General features: G+C 43.0%; 1 protein-coding gene across 1 annotated transcript in view; it reads left to right on the forward strand.

Moving 5' to 3' along the window:
• Nucleotides 1-18,128, forward strand: part of CENPE (centromere protein E) — a 691,519-nt gene that overhangs the window by 234,581 nt on the left and 438,810 nt on the right. Inside the window, 2 exon segments of the mRNA XM_029608709.1 lie at nt 11,759-11,833; nt 12,071-12,190. Of these exon segments, the coding sequence (XP_029464569.1) occupies nt 11,759-11,833; nt 12,071-12,190 (195 nt within the window).

The following is an 18,128-nucleotide window of genomic DNA, read 5'->3' on the forward strand; positions in this document are numbered from 1 at the left end:
CTGGGATATTAATCTAGAACTATTAATAGACATAGGGATATTAATCTAGAATGATTAATAGACATAGGCATAAAGGGATCTGTGCTCAGCTGGTTCAAGTCCTTCCTTTCCAACAGGCACTATAAAGTCAAGATTAACAACAAAGAATCCCCTGCTGTCTGCTCCAACATGGGTGTTCCCCAGGGATCCTCCCTCTCACCTACCCTCTTCAACATTTACCTTCTCCCGCTATGCCACCTACTTACAAAGCTAAATCTTTCCCATTACCTTTATGCAGATGACATCCAAATAATCATTCCTATCACTGAATCACTACAAAAAACCATAATTCATTGGAACAACTGTCTTCAAGCAATTAACCATCTACTCGCCTCTCTCAACCTAGTTTTGAACACCAACAAGACGGAGATCCTCATTATCTCTCAAGACGACCGCACCACCTTACCGTCCGCCTCACAACCAACCATTTCAACGATCAAACACTCTCCTCATGTCAGAGACTTAGGCGTCACTCTGGATAACCAGCTCAACCTTAAGAAGTTTAACACCACCACTAAGGAGTGCTTCTTTAAACTCCAAGTCCTCAGAAACCTTAAACCACTCCTGCACTTACAAGATTTCAGACTGGTACTTCAATCAATCATATTATCAAAACTGGACTATTGCAATTCCCTGCTACTCGGTTTACCTGCCATCTCCATAAAACCCCTTCAGAATGTGCAGAACTCTGCAGCCAGGCTCCTCACCAATACCAAAAAAAGGGAACACATCACCCCGACTCTTCAGAACCTACACTGGCTCCCCATCAAATTCAGGATCCTATTCAAGGTACTCAAGATTATTCACAAATCCATCCACAACCTCACTACTCTCAACATCTCCACCCAACTAAAACCACATATCTCTTCCAGACCAATCAGAAGTGCCTACCAAGAAACCTTGTACGCTCCCCAAGCCAAAACATCAATCAGAAAACTGGCCATTTCGACTGCTGGTCCACACCAATGGAATGCATTACCTCACAACTTCAGACGAGAATCTTGCCCTTCTGTCTTCAAAAAGAGACTTAAAACATGGCTTTTTAGCCAAGCCTTTCAGGATACCTAATCACCGTTTGCCTTTAACTAACTCCCCCTAAACGAACTTTCCAGCCAGACAACTCAATTCCACTCCCCACTTCTACTCCTTGCCCCTTCGACCATCCCTCCCACTCCCCTCTTCTACTCTTTGCACCTTCGTCCATCCCTCCAGTTTCTTCCTTTTCCCGATATGATTCATTTATTGTATTTAATTTAATTTTATCTCTTGTTGAGATGAGTTTCATGAGTTCTCAGGTTATGTTTAGACGAGTTTTTGACATGTTCTCAACTGTTTTAACTGGCAACATTGTTCCTTGTACTGCCCTAGAGCGAAATTGATGTTTCATTGTGAACTGATATGATTTGTATTTTTTACAGGAATGTCGGTATATAAAAAATAAAAATAAATAAATATTATATATAAATAGATACACACATACATGTATGTATATATATATTTGTACAGCCATAGATACACTATACACTGTCCAAGCCTCATTCTAAGTCAAGCCAGCATCCTAAGCCTCTGAATTACAAGTGTAGAGATCAAATACTACCTGACGATCAGCCTGGGGAAAAAGGACGAGGACCCAAGGGAAAATGAATTAATGCTCACAATTTCACCATACACCTATTATAGATAAGTAACTTAGCTTTCCTGGATATCAGAATGGCAAATTTTTTTAAAGCTCATTTCTTTGGTAAAGTACTGTTTTACGAATAAATGTTGTTGAAAAGGACTCTCCCTAATGTTAAAATATAAATTATGTGAAATATATAACTGGGAGTCTTAATTTTTACATCTTCCTCAGTTTGGATTTGTCATGTTTCACGATATACATACTTTTGCTAGACACCTGAATGCCATGGAATATTAAATGCTAATTTTTAAAGAGTTTACAAAACATCACTGTTACCCCTTTTCTTATGTATTCAGGTCATAAAAAGAACTTTCTTCTGCAAATAATTGCAGAACACGTGTGTTGCAGAGCATGTTTGTATTTGCCACTTAGGCAGATGTCTTTCCGTTGGCAGCTGTTGGGGTTTGTATCCATATGCATGAGCACCCCACCAGTCCCCAATGGCCACATCCCTCCAGTTAAAATCATCTGGGTCTGACTTTCATCCCTTCCCACCAAATCACTTAAACAATGGTCTCATTGGCCCTTAGATCTGCCCCTTCCCCTGGATTTCTCCCACCTCGGCCCTTAACTTTGTTATCAGTCTATATCCCTGACCTGCCCCCACCCCAGCAAGGAAGAACTATCTACCAACATGTGCTAAACAAGTTGTTTGTGAGGAAGAGAGAATTTTTTAGACTCAATTTTATAACATTAGTTATAAGCTAAAATTTAAAATTTGATGCTAAAATGGGTGAAATAATATTTGTCTTTATATTCTTGGGACTATGCAATCTCAGCTTGTGCACATTCAATTCACCCTCACATGTTTGCACTAGAATTTTGACATTTCCTGGCGTGTAGACAGATGGACTCAGGACCAGTGGATTATGTGCTCCCCTGCTAGTAGATGAGTCAGGTCTCAAAGCTGACGTCTCCTTATATATACCCCTGCAGTGACCTCAGTCCTCCAGTATGTGTCTGTCTCCTAGCAGATGTGGACGAGCTATCCCTACATCAGTATTGGTGGTTTAGCGGGATTGCAGTAGTCATTTGGAAAAAGATTGAGCCCCACTCTCCTGCTATGATACCTAAAGGTCTCTCCCCCAGTTGAGAATTCCTGAGGCGATTTCCAAGATCCCTCAGAGGTGTGCTTTGGTGCAGTAGCCGGTTTCCAGCATGGACTTCGCTGCTGAAGCAGCTGAAATGCAGGGGGTGCAAGAAGCAGAGCATGGCGGTGACAGCCAAAGCCATCTCCTCCCATGGCCAGAGACTGAGCTCAGGTAAGTAAAAGGACTCTGATTCAGAGATGTGGAAGGGCTTCAGTAAGTCTTTCCTCCACTCTTGCTTGGTATGCTGTACCGATGACGTTCCTGATCCCATTGGGGCAAAGCAAGGGGGATTCCAAGCGGGTTGAGCAGCCCCCCCCCAATGGGCTATGCCCCGCTTCAGACTCGGTGGGCACTCCACATGGCAGGCTGTAGCAGTGCCATGTTGCGCACGGCTTGGAGCGGCACCATTTTTCCCTATAGACTGTCAGTACGTGCGGTGCGGGTCGGCCTGCGGCGCGCCTAACACATGCATACGTGCATGCACACCTGCGCACATAAGTAGACTCACACGTTCGCACTTTAAGGGCGCTTATACTTAGGAGCATCGGGGCAGATCTGTGTGCGCTCATCAAGCGATAGCAGGCTGAATGCACAAGGTACCACTGATTATGGCTCCAATGAAAAGATGCACAAGTGCCTACCATATTATGGCTGCACAGAGTACATAAGAGCATAAGACATTTCCATACTGGGTCAGACCAAGGGCCCATCAAGCCCACCATCCTGTTTCCAACTATGCCCATCCAGGCTGCAAGTACCCAAAAACTAAGTATCTCATGCTACAGTCCTAACCTCTTTAATCTTTCCTCATAAGGGAGCTGTTCCATCCCCTTTATCATTTTGGTTGTCCTTCTCTTACCTTGTCCATCGCAACTATATCTTTTTTGAGATGCGGCAATCAGAATTGTACATAGTATTCAAGGTGTTGTTTCACCTCGTTGCGATAGAGGCATTATGACTTTTTCTGTTTTATTCAGCATTCTCTTCCTAATAATTCCTAACATTGTTTGTTTGCTTTTTTGACTGCCGCAGCACACTGAGCCAACTATTTCAATGTATTATCCACTATGACGCCTAGATCTCTTTCCTGGGCGGTAGCTCCTAATATGGAACCTAACATTGTGTAACTATAGCATGGGTTATTTATCCCTATATGCATCACCTTCCACTTATTCACATTACATTTCATCTGCCATTTGGATGCCCAATTTTCCAGTCTCAAGATCCTCCTGCAATTTATCACAATCCGCTTGTGATGTAACTACTCTGAATAATTTTGTATCATGTGCAAATTTGATTACCTCACTCGTCGTTTTCCTTTCCAGATCATTTATAAATATACTGAAAACCATAGGTCCCAGTTACAGATCCCTGAGGCACTCCACTGCCCACCCCCCTCCACTTAGAAAATTGTCCATTTAATCCTACTCTGTTTCCTATCTTTTAACCCATTTGTAATCCACAAAAGGAGATCGCCATGACTTTTTACTTTTCTTACAAGCCTGTTATAAGGAACTTTGTCAAATGCCTTCTGAAAATCCAAATATACATCATCTACTGGTTCACCTTTATCTACATGTTTATTAACCCCTTCAAAAAATTGAAGCAGATTTGTGAGGCAAGACTTGCCTTGGGTAAAGTCATGCTGACTTTGTTCCGTTAAACCATGTTCTATGATTTTGATCTTTAGAACATTTTCCACTATTTTTCCTGGAACTGAAGCCCGGCTAACTGGTCTGTAGTTTCCCGGATCGCCCCTGGAGCCCTTTTTAAATTTTGAGGTTACATTAGCCACCCTCCAGTCTTCAGGTGCAATGGATGATTTTAGTGATAGGTTACAAATTTTAACTAATGAACATGAAATTTCATTTTTGAGATCCTTCAGAACCCTGAGGTGTATACCATCTGGTCTAGATGAGTTTCTACTCTTCAATTTGGCAGTCAGGCCTACCACATCTTCTAGGTTCACCGTGATTTGGTTCAGTCCATCTGAATTATTACCCATGAAAACCTTCTCCGGAATTGGTATCGCCCCAACATCCTCTTCAGTAAACACTGAAGCAAAGAAATCGTTTAATCTTTCCACGATGGCCTTATGGTTCAGTCCATCTGAACCCATGAAAACATAAGACATAAGAAATTGCCATGCTGGGTCAGACCCAAGGGTCCATCAAGCTCAGGATCCTGTTTCCAACAGTGGCCAATCTATGCCACAAGAACCTGGCAATTACCCAAACACTAAGAAGATCCCATGCTACTGATGCAATTAATAGCAGTGGCTATTAGCTAAGTAAACCTGATTAATAGCAGTTAATGGACTTTTCCAAGAACTTATCCAAACCTTTTTTGAACCCAGCTTCACTAACTGCACTAATCACATCCTCTGGAAACAAATTCCAGAGCTTTATCGTGTGTTGAGTGAAAAAGAATTTTCTCCGATTAGTCCTAAATGTGCTACTTGCTAACTTCATGGAATGCCCCCTAGTCCTTCTATTATTCAAAAGTGTAAATAACAGATTCACATCTACTCATTCAAGACCTCTCATGATCTTAAAGACCTCTATCATCTCCCCCCTCAGCCGTATCTTCTCCAAGCTGAACAGCCTTCTCTGAACGGGTATCTCCCCAACATCCTCTTCAGTAAACACCGAAGCAAAGAAATTGTTTAATGTTTCCGCAATGGCCTTATCTTCTCTAAGTGCCCCTTTAACCCCTTGATCATCTAACGGTCCGATTGACTCCCTCGCAGGCTTTCTTTTCCAACTTCTTTTCAAATTCTCTTAGCCTGTCTTATCAATGTTTTACATTTCACTTACCAATGCTTATGCTTTATCCTTTTTTCTTCTGTTGGATCCTTCCAATTTTTGAATGAAGATCTTTTGGCTAAAATAGTTTTTCACATCCCCTTTTAACCATGCCGGTAATCGTTTTGCCTTCTCTCCACCTTTCTTAATGTGTGGAATACATCTATACTGCGCTTCTAGGATGGTATTTTTTAATAATGTCCACGCCTCTTGCACACTCTTTACCTTTGTAGCTGTTTTATTTTTTTCCAACTATTTTTCTAATTTTATCAAAGTTTCCCTTTTGAAAGTTTAGTGCTAGAGCCATGGGTTTGCTTACTGTCCGCCTTCCAATCATTAATTCATGTTATGATTACTATTGCCAAGCGGCCCCAACACTGTTACCTCTCACCAAATCCTGTGCTCCACTGAGAATTAGATCTAAAATTGTTCCCTCTCTCGTCGGTTCCTGAGCCAGTTGCTCCATAACACTGTTATTTATTCCATTCAGGAACGTTATCTCTCTAGCAAGTCCTTATATTACATTTATCCAGTCAATATTGAGGTAATTGAAATCTCCCATTTTACTGCATTACCAATCTGGTTAGCTTCCCTATTTTCTCTTAGCATTTCACTGTCTGGCTCACCATCTTGGCCTCGAGGACAGTACTATACTCCTATCTCTTTACTCTTCCCCAACATACAAGGGGATTTCTACCTATAACGATGCAGGATCTTTGGTCTTTATGCCATCCCGGACATAAAACGCCAGCCTGCCTCCCAGATGCTCTTCTCTGTCATTGCGATATAATTTGTACCCCGGTATAGCACTGTCCTATTGGTTATCCTCTTTTCATCATGTCTCTGAGATGCCATTTAAGTCTGTATCATCATTTACTGCTATACATTCTAATTTCCAGTCGAAAGCAGGGCTGAATTAGCCATGCTGTCTGGGAAGCGTCGCAACCCGAAGTAGGCGGAGTTTCCTCAGTGAGTCACAGAGCTTTGACTCTGTGCGACTGCGCAGTGATCCTCCTGTGCATTTCCCCTCTTCTCAGTTTCTTTTTTTCCGTGAGCCAGTAGCACACTGGGTTCTTTGCTCACAAAATCTTTTGCCACTTCACTAAATCTTTTTGCGGTTTTTCGAACTTTTTCAAATATTTTTCGATCCGAGATGGCTCCGAACGTAACTATTGCTATATCTGTTTAGGCCCCGACCACGACCAAGCCTCGTGTAGAGATTGTGGTCGAATGTCTGAGGGCCCAGCACCAGCGCACTGAAAAGATGGAGAGACTTAGAATGGGCTCTTATACCCCACGCATTCTTCGCCAGGGCCGATGAAGAAAGGTAAAGCGTGCATGAAGAGGGCCTCCTTCCTTGGACCAACCGAGATGCGCTGCACTGTTCCAGGTACCAGGCCCGGGTTCGACAGACCCTTAAAGCCTCCCAAGAAAGGGAGGCTCTAAGGGTTCTATGGGTGTGTTTGTCCTTATGAGCAACTTCTGCTCATAAGGACAAACACACCCATAGAACCTCATCCACTCACTCTGCACGCTCTGCAACACAAAAATATCCACGTGACACTCCAGATACAGATATTAAGAAATTGCCATGCTGGGTCAGACCAAGGGTCCATCAAGCCTAGCATCTTGTTTCCAACAGAAGCCAAACCAGATCACAAGAAACTCGCAAGTACCCAAACACCAAGATCATCCCATGCTACTGTAGGGGCTATTAGCTAAGTAAACTTCATTAATAGCAGTTAATGGACTTCTCTTGCAAGAACTTATCCAAACCTTTTTTGAATACAGCTACACAAACTGTACTAACTATGTCCTCTGGCAACAAATTCCAAAGCTTAATTGTGCATTGAGTGAAAAACAATTTTCTCCAATTAGTCTTAAATGTGCAACTATTATCTGAACGTGTAAATAACCGAATCACATCTACTCGTTCAAGACCTCCTTTCTGACCTAGATTCCCAGTCCTCGAAGGAGACATCACTCAGTGGAGGTTCTTTTTCAGATTTGTCTTCAGTGTCTTGCACCAAAAGGTTATCTCCTCAACTACAGTTACCCCTTGTAAAAAGGCACAGATCACCAGTCATTCCACCTACACCTCAGCTCAGAAGAACGACTCCACAAGATATATTTTTGGCTGCTTTGCCTACAAGACCATCTCCAACGCTGGGGCACTTACCACCACAGCCAGGTACCCTGGCATCTACTGCCATGATGAACTTAAAGCCTGCAAAATTTTTATTTTTTGATGGTCTTGAACATGCGAAATTGGATCCACCGGTAGAGTCTCCTCACCATTCTCCACCTCCATAGCCTGCTCCTAGATCTCCTGATTCAGCTGACATTTCATCACCGGCTCTCCCACAGTCCAGATTCTCAAATAACTTCATCCTCCCCAACTTCCTCCACGGGAATGCCCTCTGACCCACTGGAAGGTTTACCAGAACCTTATTCACCGCCGGAGGACCTCTCATATGCTAAATTCATAGAAAAAGTGGGGAATCTTCTTCAAGTAGAGACTGGAAAAATCACCAATCCTAGAGCTGAGATGATGGGAATTCTTAAGATCTTCGAGATGCCACCAGAGCAGACGGCCTTACCCCCTCATTCGGTCCTTGATAGGGTCCTGCATAAGATGTGGGAAACCTCCTTTTCCACAACTGCTGCATCTCGTAGAACAGATTTGAAATACAGAATGAGAAATTCTGCCATCTATGAATACACTCAACTTCCCCATAACTCCATCGTAGTTGAGTCGGCATTAGCAAAAGCTAAATTATGCAAAAGCAAAACGTTCCAAGTTACATGCAAATGCACCACCGGGACGGGATAAGAAATGTTTGGATGATTTTGGCCGAAGAATATACCATTCCACAATGTTGTCTACAAAACTACATCATCAATTTTACATGACACAATACTTATAAGAGTGTCTTCAGAAACTTCGCTCCATTTGCCTAGCCAAGGATAACACCTTCCCACAGACCTTCCTAGACATCGAAGAAGTTCTACGACACTTACTCAGATCAGTCTACAAAGCCTTTGAATCTTCTGCAAGAGCTTCTTCAACAGCCATAGCAGCCAGGTGACTTGCTTGGCTAAAAGCAAATGCGATTCATGACAAAGTTCACGAAAAATTGGCAGACATCCCATGCGTGGGTGATAACCTATGTGGTGACAAGTTCGGGGAAACAGTGTCCCATCTAAAGGAGCAGAGCACAGCGGTACTCTCTCTCACCACCCCCTCTGACACACACAAGGCACATCAAAGATTCTATCCTTTCTATTGCAGGAGATCCTACCAACATCCACCCTCCAGACCGTTCATACCCTACAGGTCTCAGCATTATGGTCAACCAAGGCATTCCTCACAACCCACTCAGTCAAGGGGCAGATATCATCAACAGCGACAACCGAAACAAACTCCTGCACCTCCACAAAAGCAACTGCCTGCTTTTTGAGTGCCAGAGAGCCACTCCCACCAGCATTTATAGCAGGACATCTGCGCTTCTTTTACAGCAACTGGGAGTCCATCACAGATCAATGGGTGCTCAACATCATCAAAGAAGGTTATTGCCTGAACTTGACCCTCCCATTTCTTCCCCACATATCTCCTCTATGGAGTACATCTTCCCACTCATCCCTCAACGCAGAGGTTACGAATCTGAAGATTCAGAAATCTATTCAATCAGTCCCTCTTCAACAACAAAATCAGGGATTCTATTCCCAATACTTTCTCGTCCCAAAGAAGTCGGGGGGGGGGGGGTGTTCTCCGCCCCATTCTGGATTTACGAAACCTCAAAAAACATATCCAATAAGAGAAGTTCAAGATGACCTCTCTCAAGAACATCTTACCCGCTGTTACAGCCCAACGATTGGCTATGCTCTAATGACCTGAAGGATGCGTACTCCCATACACCCATGACCCATCTTCGTGGTACTACCTCTGTTTTCAAATTCAGAGCATACACTACCAATTCAAAGTCCTGCCATTTGGCCTGTCCTCAGCCCCAAGAGTATTCACGAAATGCTTTGCAGTGATGGTGGCTCATCTCAGACAACTATCGATCCAAATATTCCCTTATCTAGATACTGGTTGCTAGTGGCATTGGATCCAACTACGCTACAAGCACACACGCTACGCACAATCAACTGCCTCCAGACACTGGGATTTATCAATTACGAGAAATCACACCTACAATCTACGCAAACTCTGCAATTCATAGGTGCTCTCATCAACACCGTAGAAGAGAGAGCCCTACCTTTTTTGGGACAGAATGCAGATGCTTTCTGGAATAGCTCAGAAATTATTCAACCAAAATCAAGCATCAGCATGCCAGGTTCTTTAACTTCTAGTAAAAATCAATCACACCACAAATCAGAGGTCCTAAAGTCAATCTCTACATTTAATTATCATTTATTAACAAGATATTTCTTATATATACATTCAATATGGCTGTTCTTTGTTACCTACTCGGACCCTTACCTGAACACTCTAAAATCACACTCATGCTTCATTCATGCCATGACGTCTCTGAAGTACAGGCATTGTCGTGTTGGGAGTCGTTCCTCCAGGAGCGTTACAGCTTCACACCATTCCTTCCTTCTTGCCAAAGGTAGTCTGAGTTTCACTTGAATCAGTCCATTTCCTTACTGTCACTAGATAGATACAAGGACATGGAAGACTACTGCCTCCTATGCCACTTAAACTTTTAGTACGGTATCTGGAAATCTCGGAACCGGTGTGCAAGATGGATCGCTTGTTTGTTCTTCACAGTGGAAGGAAACAAGGTGAAGCAGTTTCGCGAACTACCATAGCTTGCTGGATCAAGGAAGCGATCACGGGAAGTTATGTAGAGGCAGGGAGGCCATTAGCCTTTCAGGTGAAAGCTCATTCAACTACAGCCCAGGCCATATCCTGGGCGGAAACTAAGCTGCTGTCTCCCATAGACATCAGCCGAGTGCAACATGGTCTTCCTTGCACACCTTCGCCAAGTTCTATGGCCTGGACGTTCAGGTCTAAGAAGATGCAGCCTTTGCAAGGGCCATGCTATCCCGACCATGGCCAGCTTCCCGCCCCGTTTGGGAGTAGCTTTTGTACATCCCACTAGTCCTGAGTCCATCTGGCTACACGCCAGGAAATGGAGAAATTACTTACTTGATAATTTTGTTTTCCCTAGTGTAGACAGATGGACTCAGCATCCCGCCCAAGGCTGCCCGAAAATGGTACCAAGTAATCTCCCATGAGGTGATTCTCGATTCCAACAGGTTACTGGTAAATCGTCGCTCAATCCCTAGATCTGGGCATCTATAATCTTGCTGGGATTCGGCACTTATGTTTGCTTGAGTACAGTTATGGTTGTCCATTGTTAATCAAGTTTTTAAAATCAAGTTTCATCAAATTTGTAATCAATTTTTTCCAATAATATGTCCACAATGGCTTTTGAAGAAATACTGGAGGACTGAGGTCACTACAGGGATATATCTAAGGTGATGTCAGTTTTGAAACCTGAATCTGTCTCCATCTGCTAGCAGGGAAGCACATAACCCACTGGTCCTGTCTACACTAAGGAAAACAAAATTATCAGGTAAGTAATTTCTCCATTCTTGAGAATTCAGAGTTTAGGTATTCTAGATTCTGTGGTATGCCTATGCAGAAGGTATAAAATAGCAGTGGACCTATACAAGCTATATTCCCTATTTATTTTTTTTTATAAAAAAAAACTAAAGGAACTTTTCTTCCAGCAATTCTGGTGGTGGATCTTTCCTTTTTCTTTTTGCATATATTCTTGCTGCAGGTGATTTAATTGATGCTTGAGGAAAGGAAAAGCATGCTTGGAACTGACATCTTAGGTTTTATAAGTTAGGACAATACAAATATGGCCAAATTAACTGACACATACAAAATTTCTGATCTCTTGGAATCACCTGTCCAGGTGATTATAAAACCCAACAGGAAGAGATGGTATTGAAAACACTAAAGATTACATTTAAATATAAAATATAGCAATAAAAGATTGTATGGGGAAAAGCAAAATGTTATAGTAAAACAAAGTACACCCTGCTAATTCTGATGGTGATGGTTGTTGAATCAGATGCTTACTAATGCTTTCTGCACTTTTGCCTGTTCAATTGCTCTACAGGCACAACTAATGCATGAAACTGCCAGTTTAAAGAAGTTAGTTCAGAATGCAGAACAGTTCAACCAAGAACTTGAGGTGAGCTTTTCTGAAGTACTGTTTGATATGAATCTGGATCTTAGTAATGGTGAACTGATTTTGTAGTTTGAGCACTAAACTCATTTCTTATAACAGTAGAGACAGAATTTATATACTTTAATTTTTAGAAGTTATTTGAAAAGTATTGTTTAATCTCGTGTGTATTTCTATCAGAACTCTTAGACTGTATCCAAGTAAGGTGTCACATGTCATGTTCACAATTTTTTTGTCTTACAGACTGAGCTAGAAGCCAAACTGAAACTGCTAAAAGAGCGAGAAAAGGAGCTGGCAGGTTCTGCTAAGCAAATAGAGCAGCTACAGAAGAAAATTAGAAATATGGATATAACTGTCTCCATGGTAACTCTTTTTTTTTTTTTTTTTGGGGGGGTGGGATGTTTAACTTTATTTGGTAGGGCCTGGGATGTAGCAATTGTTTACTAAAAAAGCTTCCTTTCAAAAAATGTACATTCTTAAAATGCATTCAGTAGACTTCATATTTGCACTCAACTATTATCTGTTGTAGAAAGCCAAAACAAAAAAAAAATATATATATATATAATATAATATATAATATATATCTACCTTATAAATGGCCTGTGACCGACGGCCCGCAAATGCGCAGTAGAGACCAGCTCTACCGCGCATGTGCGGGCGAGCACGTCGCTCTGAGGCAGCTTCAGAAAGAAAAAAAAATGGCGGCGTCCAGTGGCAGCAGCGGGCGGCGGCGGTACCGGCAGCGGGCGGCAACGGCGGTAGCGAGCGGCGGCGGTAGCGACGGCGGTAGCGGGCGGCGACGGCGGTAGCGGGCGGTAGCAAGGGAGGGAGAAGAGAGAGAGAGGGAGGGACGGAGAGAGAGAGTGGGAGGGAGTGACTGAGTGAGAGGGAGGGACTGAGTGGGAGGGAGGGATTGAGTGAGGGGGAGGGACTGGGACTGAGTGAGAGGGAGAGGGGGGACTGAGGGAGGGAGTGGGACTGGGAGAGAGAGGGAGGGAGTGGGACTGAGGGAGAGTGAGTGGGACTGAGTGAGAGGGAGGGGGGAGGGAATGACTGAGTGGGAGGGAGGGATTGAGTGAGGGGGAGGGACTGAGGGAGGGAGTGGGACTGAGGGAGAGAGAGGGAGGGAGGGAGTGGGACTGAGGGAGAGGACGGAGGGAGTGGGGACTGAGTGAGAGTGAGTGGGACTGAGTGAGTGAGAGGGAGGGAGAGAGGGGGGAGGGAGTGAGTGAGACTGAGTGGGAGGGAGGGACTGAGTGATAGGAGAGGGAGGGTGGGGAGGAGTGGGTGAGGGAGGGGGTGGTGAAGAGTGAGGGGAGAGAGAAAGAGGGGGAGGTGAGAGACAGAGGGATGTAGCCCGTTTTAACGGGCTTAACGGCTTGTATATATATATATATAATATAATATATATATATATACGCAATGTTTTTTACCATTTTTTTAACTTTGATGCCAACTTTTGGCAAATTGTACCCAAATTTATTTTTCATTTGCTTCTTTTCTCTTTCTGAGTAAAAGCAGCTACAGTGGGCCTCATTGACAGTCATGGAGTGGAGGAATAGCCTAGTGGTTAGAGCAATGGGCTACAAACCAGAAGACAGGGTTCAAGTCCCACTGTCGATCCTTGTGGCCTTGGGCAAATCACTTTACCCTCCATTATAAGCCCTCTGGGATAGGAAAATACTTAAGTACCTGAATGTAGTCTGCTTTGAAGTGTTCAAAGCAGACTACATTCAGGTACTTAAGTATTTTGGGCATGAATGTAATTTCTGTAACAAGATCTGCTTTTCTACAAAAGAGCTTAAGAACATTAAAAATTGTTAGACCAAGGGTCCATCAAGCCCAGCATCCTGTTCCCAACTGTGGCCAATCCAGGTTGCAAGTACCCAAACGCTAAGTAGATCCCATGCTACTGATGTAAGTAATAGTGGCTATTCCCTAAGTCAACTTGATTAATAGCAGTTAATGGACTTCTTCAAAAACTTAGCTAAACCTTTTTTAAACCCAGCTACACTAAATGCACTTACCACATCCTCTGGCAACAAATTTGAGAGCTTAATTGTGCATTGAGTAAAATAATTTCCTCAGATTAGCTTTAAATGTGCTACTTGCTAACTTCATGGAGTGCCCCCTAGTCCTTTTATTATTCAAAAGAGTAAAAAACCGATTCACATCTACCTGTTCTAGACATCTCATGATTTTAAAGACCTCTATCATATCCTGCCTCAGCCGTTTCTTCTCCAAGCTGAACAGACCTAACCTCTTTAGCTTTCCTCATTTTTGTCGCCTTTCTCTGTACCTTCTTCAGTGCAACTATATCGTTTTTGAGATGCGGTGACAGAATTGTACACAGTACTCAAGGTGCCATCTCACCATGGAGTGATACAGAGGCATTATGACATTTTCTGTTTTATTCACCATTCCCTTCCTAATAATTCCTAACATTCTGTTTGCTTTTTTGACTGCCGCAGCACACTGAGCCAACGATTTCAAAATATTATCCATTATGATGCCTAGATCTTTTTCCTAGGTGGTAACTCCTAATATGGAACCTAATATTGTGTAGCTACAGCATGGATTATTTTTCCCTATATGCAACATCTTGCATTTGTCCACATTAAATTTCATCTGCCATTTGGATGCCCAGTCTTCCAGTCTCGCAAAGTCCTTCTGCAATTTATCACAATCCGTTTGTGATTTAACTTCTCTGAATGCTTTTGTATCATCTGCAAATTTGATTACTTCGCTTGTCGTATTCCTTTCCAAATCATTTATAAATATATTGAAAAGCACCGGTCCAAGTACAGATCCCTGAGGCACTCCAGTGTTTACTCTTTGCCACTGTGAAAACAGACTATTTAATCTTACTCTTTCCTGTCTTTTAACTAGTTTGTAATCCACGAAAGGACACTGCCTCCCTATCCCATGACTTTTTTTTAGTTTTCTTTTCAGTTTTCTCCAGACCATTATAGACCTTAAACAATTCTTTTCTGCCTCTTCAGTGATAACACTTTCTTTTCTAGGAAGATTTTGTTTTGTTAATTTTAATTTCAATAGTTGCTTTTTATTATTTTTTACATTTTTTTCCATCATTACTAACTCAGCAACTTGTCATGGTATGTCCTTTCTTTGAAATTTCATCTTTCCATTCATTTTTTAAGCATAGTTTAGAACTGTCAGTTTAAGAAAGTGCCAAAACTCCTTAGAAGATGTCCCTCAAATCTGTCACAAAGCATGCTGACAGGATCTTATAGTCAACTCACAAGAATGTCAAGTTTGTACTTAGCAGGAGAGGCTTTGTGCCCATCTGACTGCACTAAGTAGTTCAGATCAAAGCGAGACTCAAAACCTTTAAATTAAAACACAAAAAGAATTCAAGAAAACTAAGCACAGTCATATCTGTATCTGGGCCTTGTCAGAACTTTTTAATTGCCTATCAGCGATCTTGAATTCCCCATTTCTTTTTTTTTTATTGCCTTAAAAGACTTCACACAGCTCACTATCAAGTAGTCATGGTATCTCATCCTCAAAAACAGCTATAACTGTAGAATCCTTTGATCTCTAGAATAGAAGCCATTTCCTTGTATTGCTACATCAGTCCAGTCTCTTATCATTGGAAGGTATGACTCCAAAGGGTTAGACTTGCTGGTCCAGCCATGATCAAAGGGACAGCTGTTGGGTGTTTCCTCCCTGGCTTCTGAGAGCAAGAACATGAGAAAGATAGTCAAACAGTTTTTGCAGATCATTCTAATGGCATTGGATTGGTCAAGTTGTTTTTGACTTATAGGCCTTGAGCAACTGCAGATTGATTCTCAGACATGATTCCTTAGGGGATCAAGGTCTCCTAAATCAGGATCCATTTCTTATGGAGGGTTCAGCTCATTTTAACTTGCAGTCTGGTTATTGAAAGGTTGTGTCTGCATGGTAAGGGATATATTCCGTCGATAAGCAGACTGAATTAGCCATGCTATTTGGGTGACATCGGTGCTCTCGTAGACATTCTCTTTAAAACAGAGCTTTGCTCTGCTGCAGCTGCACGGCACTTCCCACATGCAGTGTCATCGGTCTCCTCAGTTCATTTTTTTTCCACGCTCAGGCACAGATGTCTTTTGATTTTCTCTCCATGTCTCCTCATTGGAAAGTTTTTCAGTCTTTTGCGCTAGCCATATCCAAGCAGCACTTTTAAGTGCCTTTTCAACATGTCTTAAAAAAAAAACAAAAAACCCTGGATTTAGATATTGTCAGTGCGGGCATATGTCCATCACTGACAACCAAAATTATTGCTACCTCAGCCCAGGCCACAACCAAACGTCATGCCAAGACTGCAGCCACATGTCTCCGAGGGTGCAGAGGGCAACCAAAATAGCCCAGCTCTGGGAGAAGGAAGAGGCCTCCTCTACTTCAGGCAGTTATGCGCCCTCTCCAAAATGCTTGTCTATTCAGCCCCAGGATTGAAGACCATGACCCACGACCTTGCTAGGAGGTCCTTGTCAGTAGACCCCAGCATTGACAGAGCAGGAGGTCGCTTCTGCCCCAAAAAATAAGCCCAAGCCGGGGCCCGCGGGTCATCCTGCGCAGCATTCTGATGCAAGTGCATTGTCAGCGCTGCTAAAGGCTTCTCACCAATGCAAAGAAAATGTCTGTGTCCGGTTCCAAGTACAGTCGTGATGTGTCCACGCAAGCTTCAAAACAGGCTTCTGACAAGAGCCACATTGCATCGGCATAGACCTTGAGGCAGAGACTGACACAGGAAGTCATGATGCACATTGCTCCGCATCCCATAATGCTGGCGCATCACAGACACATCGCCTATCCATGCATGACACTTCTTCGCAATGTGTGGATTTGTCAATGTGTGTGTCGTCCAAGGGAGATGATACACGCAGATCCACTGTCTTGGCCGAGAGAATCGATTCCCAAAGGGGCCAGAACCCACATCGAGAGAAGAGGAGATTGGAGCTTACCTCCCTTGCTCGTTGTAGACAGTGTGGACTCTATCCTGGATATATTGTCCCAACCAACTTGGACTTCTCCACCAAAACCTGTCTTCATCAGCTCCAGATCTTCCTCCTCCCAGGAAAATCGTACAGTTTACTCAGATTTATCCTCCCGATCGTACCTTCAAAAATACATCCTTCAGGAGGAACTCTCTCCCAGGGAAGCATCCTTAACATAGAAACTTAGAAAGTGATGGCTGAAAAGGACCCTAAAGCCCATCCAGTCTGCTTAGCAAACTCCCATAGTTATCAGTTTCCCATACTTTTCAATTACTCAGACCACCAAGTTCAGGGCTTTTGTTGGTTACTGTTTTGAGTCCAATTTCCTCCCCCTCCTTCCTCCCCCCACCGTTGAATCAGAGAGCAATGTGCAATGTTGGAGTTTCATCAGAAGTATAGTAATAGGCTTTTGGTTAAGGGTAGTAACCGCCGTATCAAGCAAGTTACACCCATGATCTTGTTGGTTACTGTTCGGGTTCAATTTCCTTCCCCCCCTGCAGTTGAAGCAGAGAGCAATATTGGAGTTGCATCAGAATTGTAGTATCAGGCTTTTTGGATAAGGAGTAGTAACTGCCGCATCAAGCAAGTTATCCCCACACTTGTGTTTTCCCACACCGTACATTTCAATGTCTTTGGTGGTTGTCTGAATCCAATTCCTCTTTTTCCCCTGCCATTGAATCAGCGAGCAATGATGGAGATGCATCACATTTGGAAGGCTATTTGTTGAGGGTAGTATCCGCCACACCAGCATGTTACCCCATGTGATGGCTTATTTGTTAAGGGTAGTATCCGCCACTCCAGCAAGATTCCCCCATGCCTTACTTCATTCCCCTCCCCCTTGCCTTTAGGGATCCATAGTGTTTATCCCATGTCCTTTTGAAATCTTGCACCGTTTTTGTCTTCACCTCCTCCTCTGGCAGGGCATTCTCTGTGAAGAAATATTTCCTGACATTGCTTCTGAGTCGTCCTCCCGATAGTTTGATCAGAAAAGGTCTGTTGATCAAGCATCATTAAAGCCTTTCAAATATCTGAAGGTCTGTATCATATCTCTTCTCTTCCTAAGCTCAGATGCCTAAGCACCTTTTCTTCCGCTGCCTAAGCTATTTAATATATGTATATTAGTTTCATTAAATCTATGGTAACCCTCCGCTACCCTCCCCCCCCCACCTTCCAACCCCCCCTTCCAATCCCTCATTCCTACCCCCTCCCTCGGAATACCTTGTTACCCCAAAAAGCCAACTCTTATCAGTTCTTACCAGTTTTGACATGTTACTCCCCATGCTTAAGCTGTATCCAAGTTTTTC

This window comes from Rhinatrema bivittatum, chromosome 1 (assembly GCF_901001135.1).
Source record: "Rhinatrema bivittatum chromosome 1, aRhiBiv1.1, whole genome shotgun sequence".
Lineage (NCBI taxonomy): Eukaryota > Metazoa > Chordata > Amphibia > Gymnophiona > Rhinatrematidae > Rhinatrema > Rhinatrema bivittatum.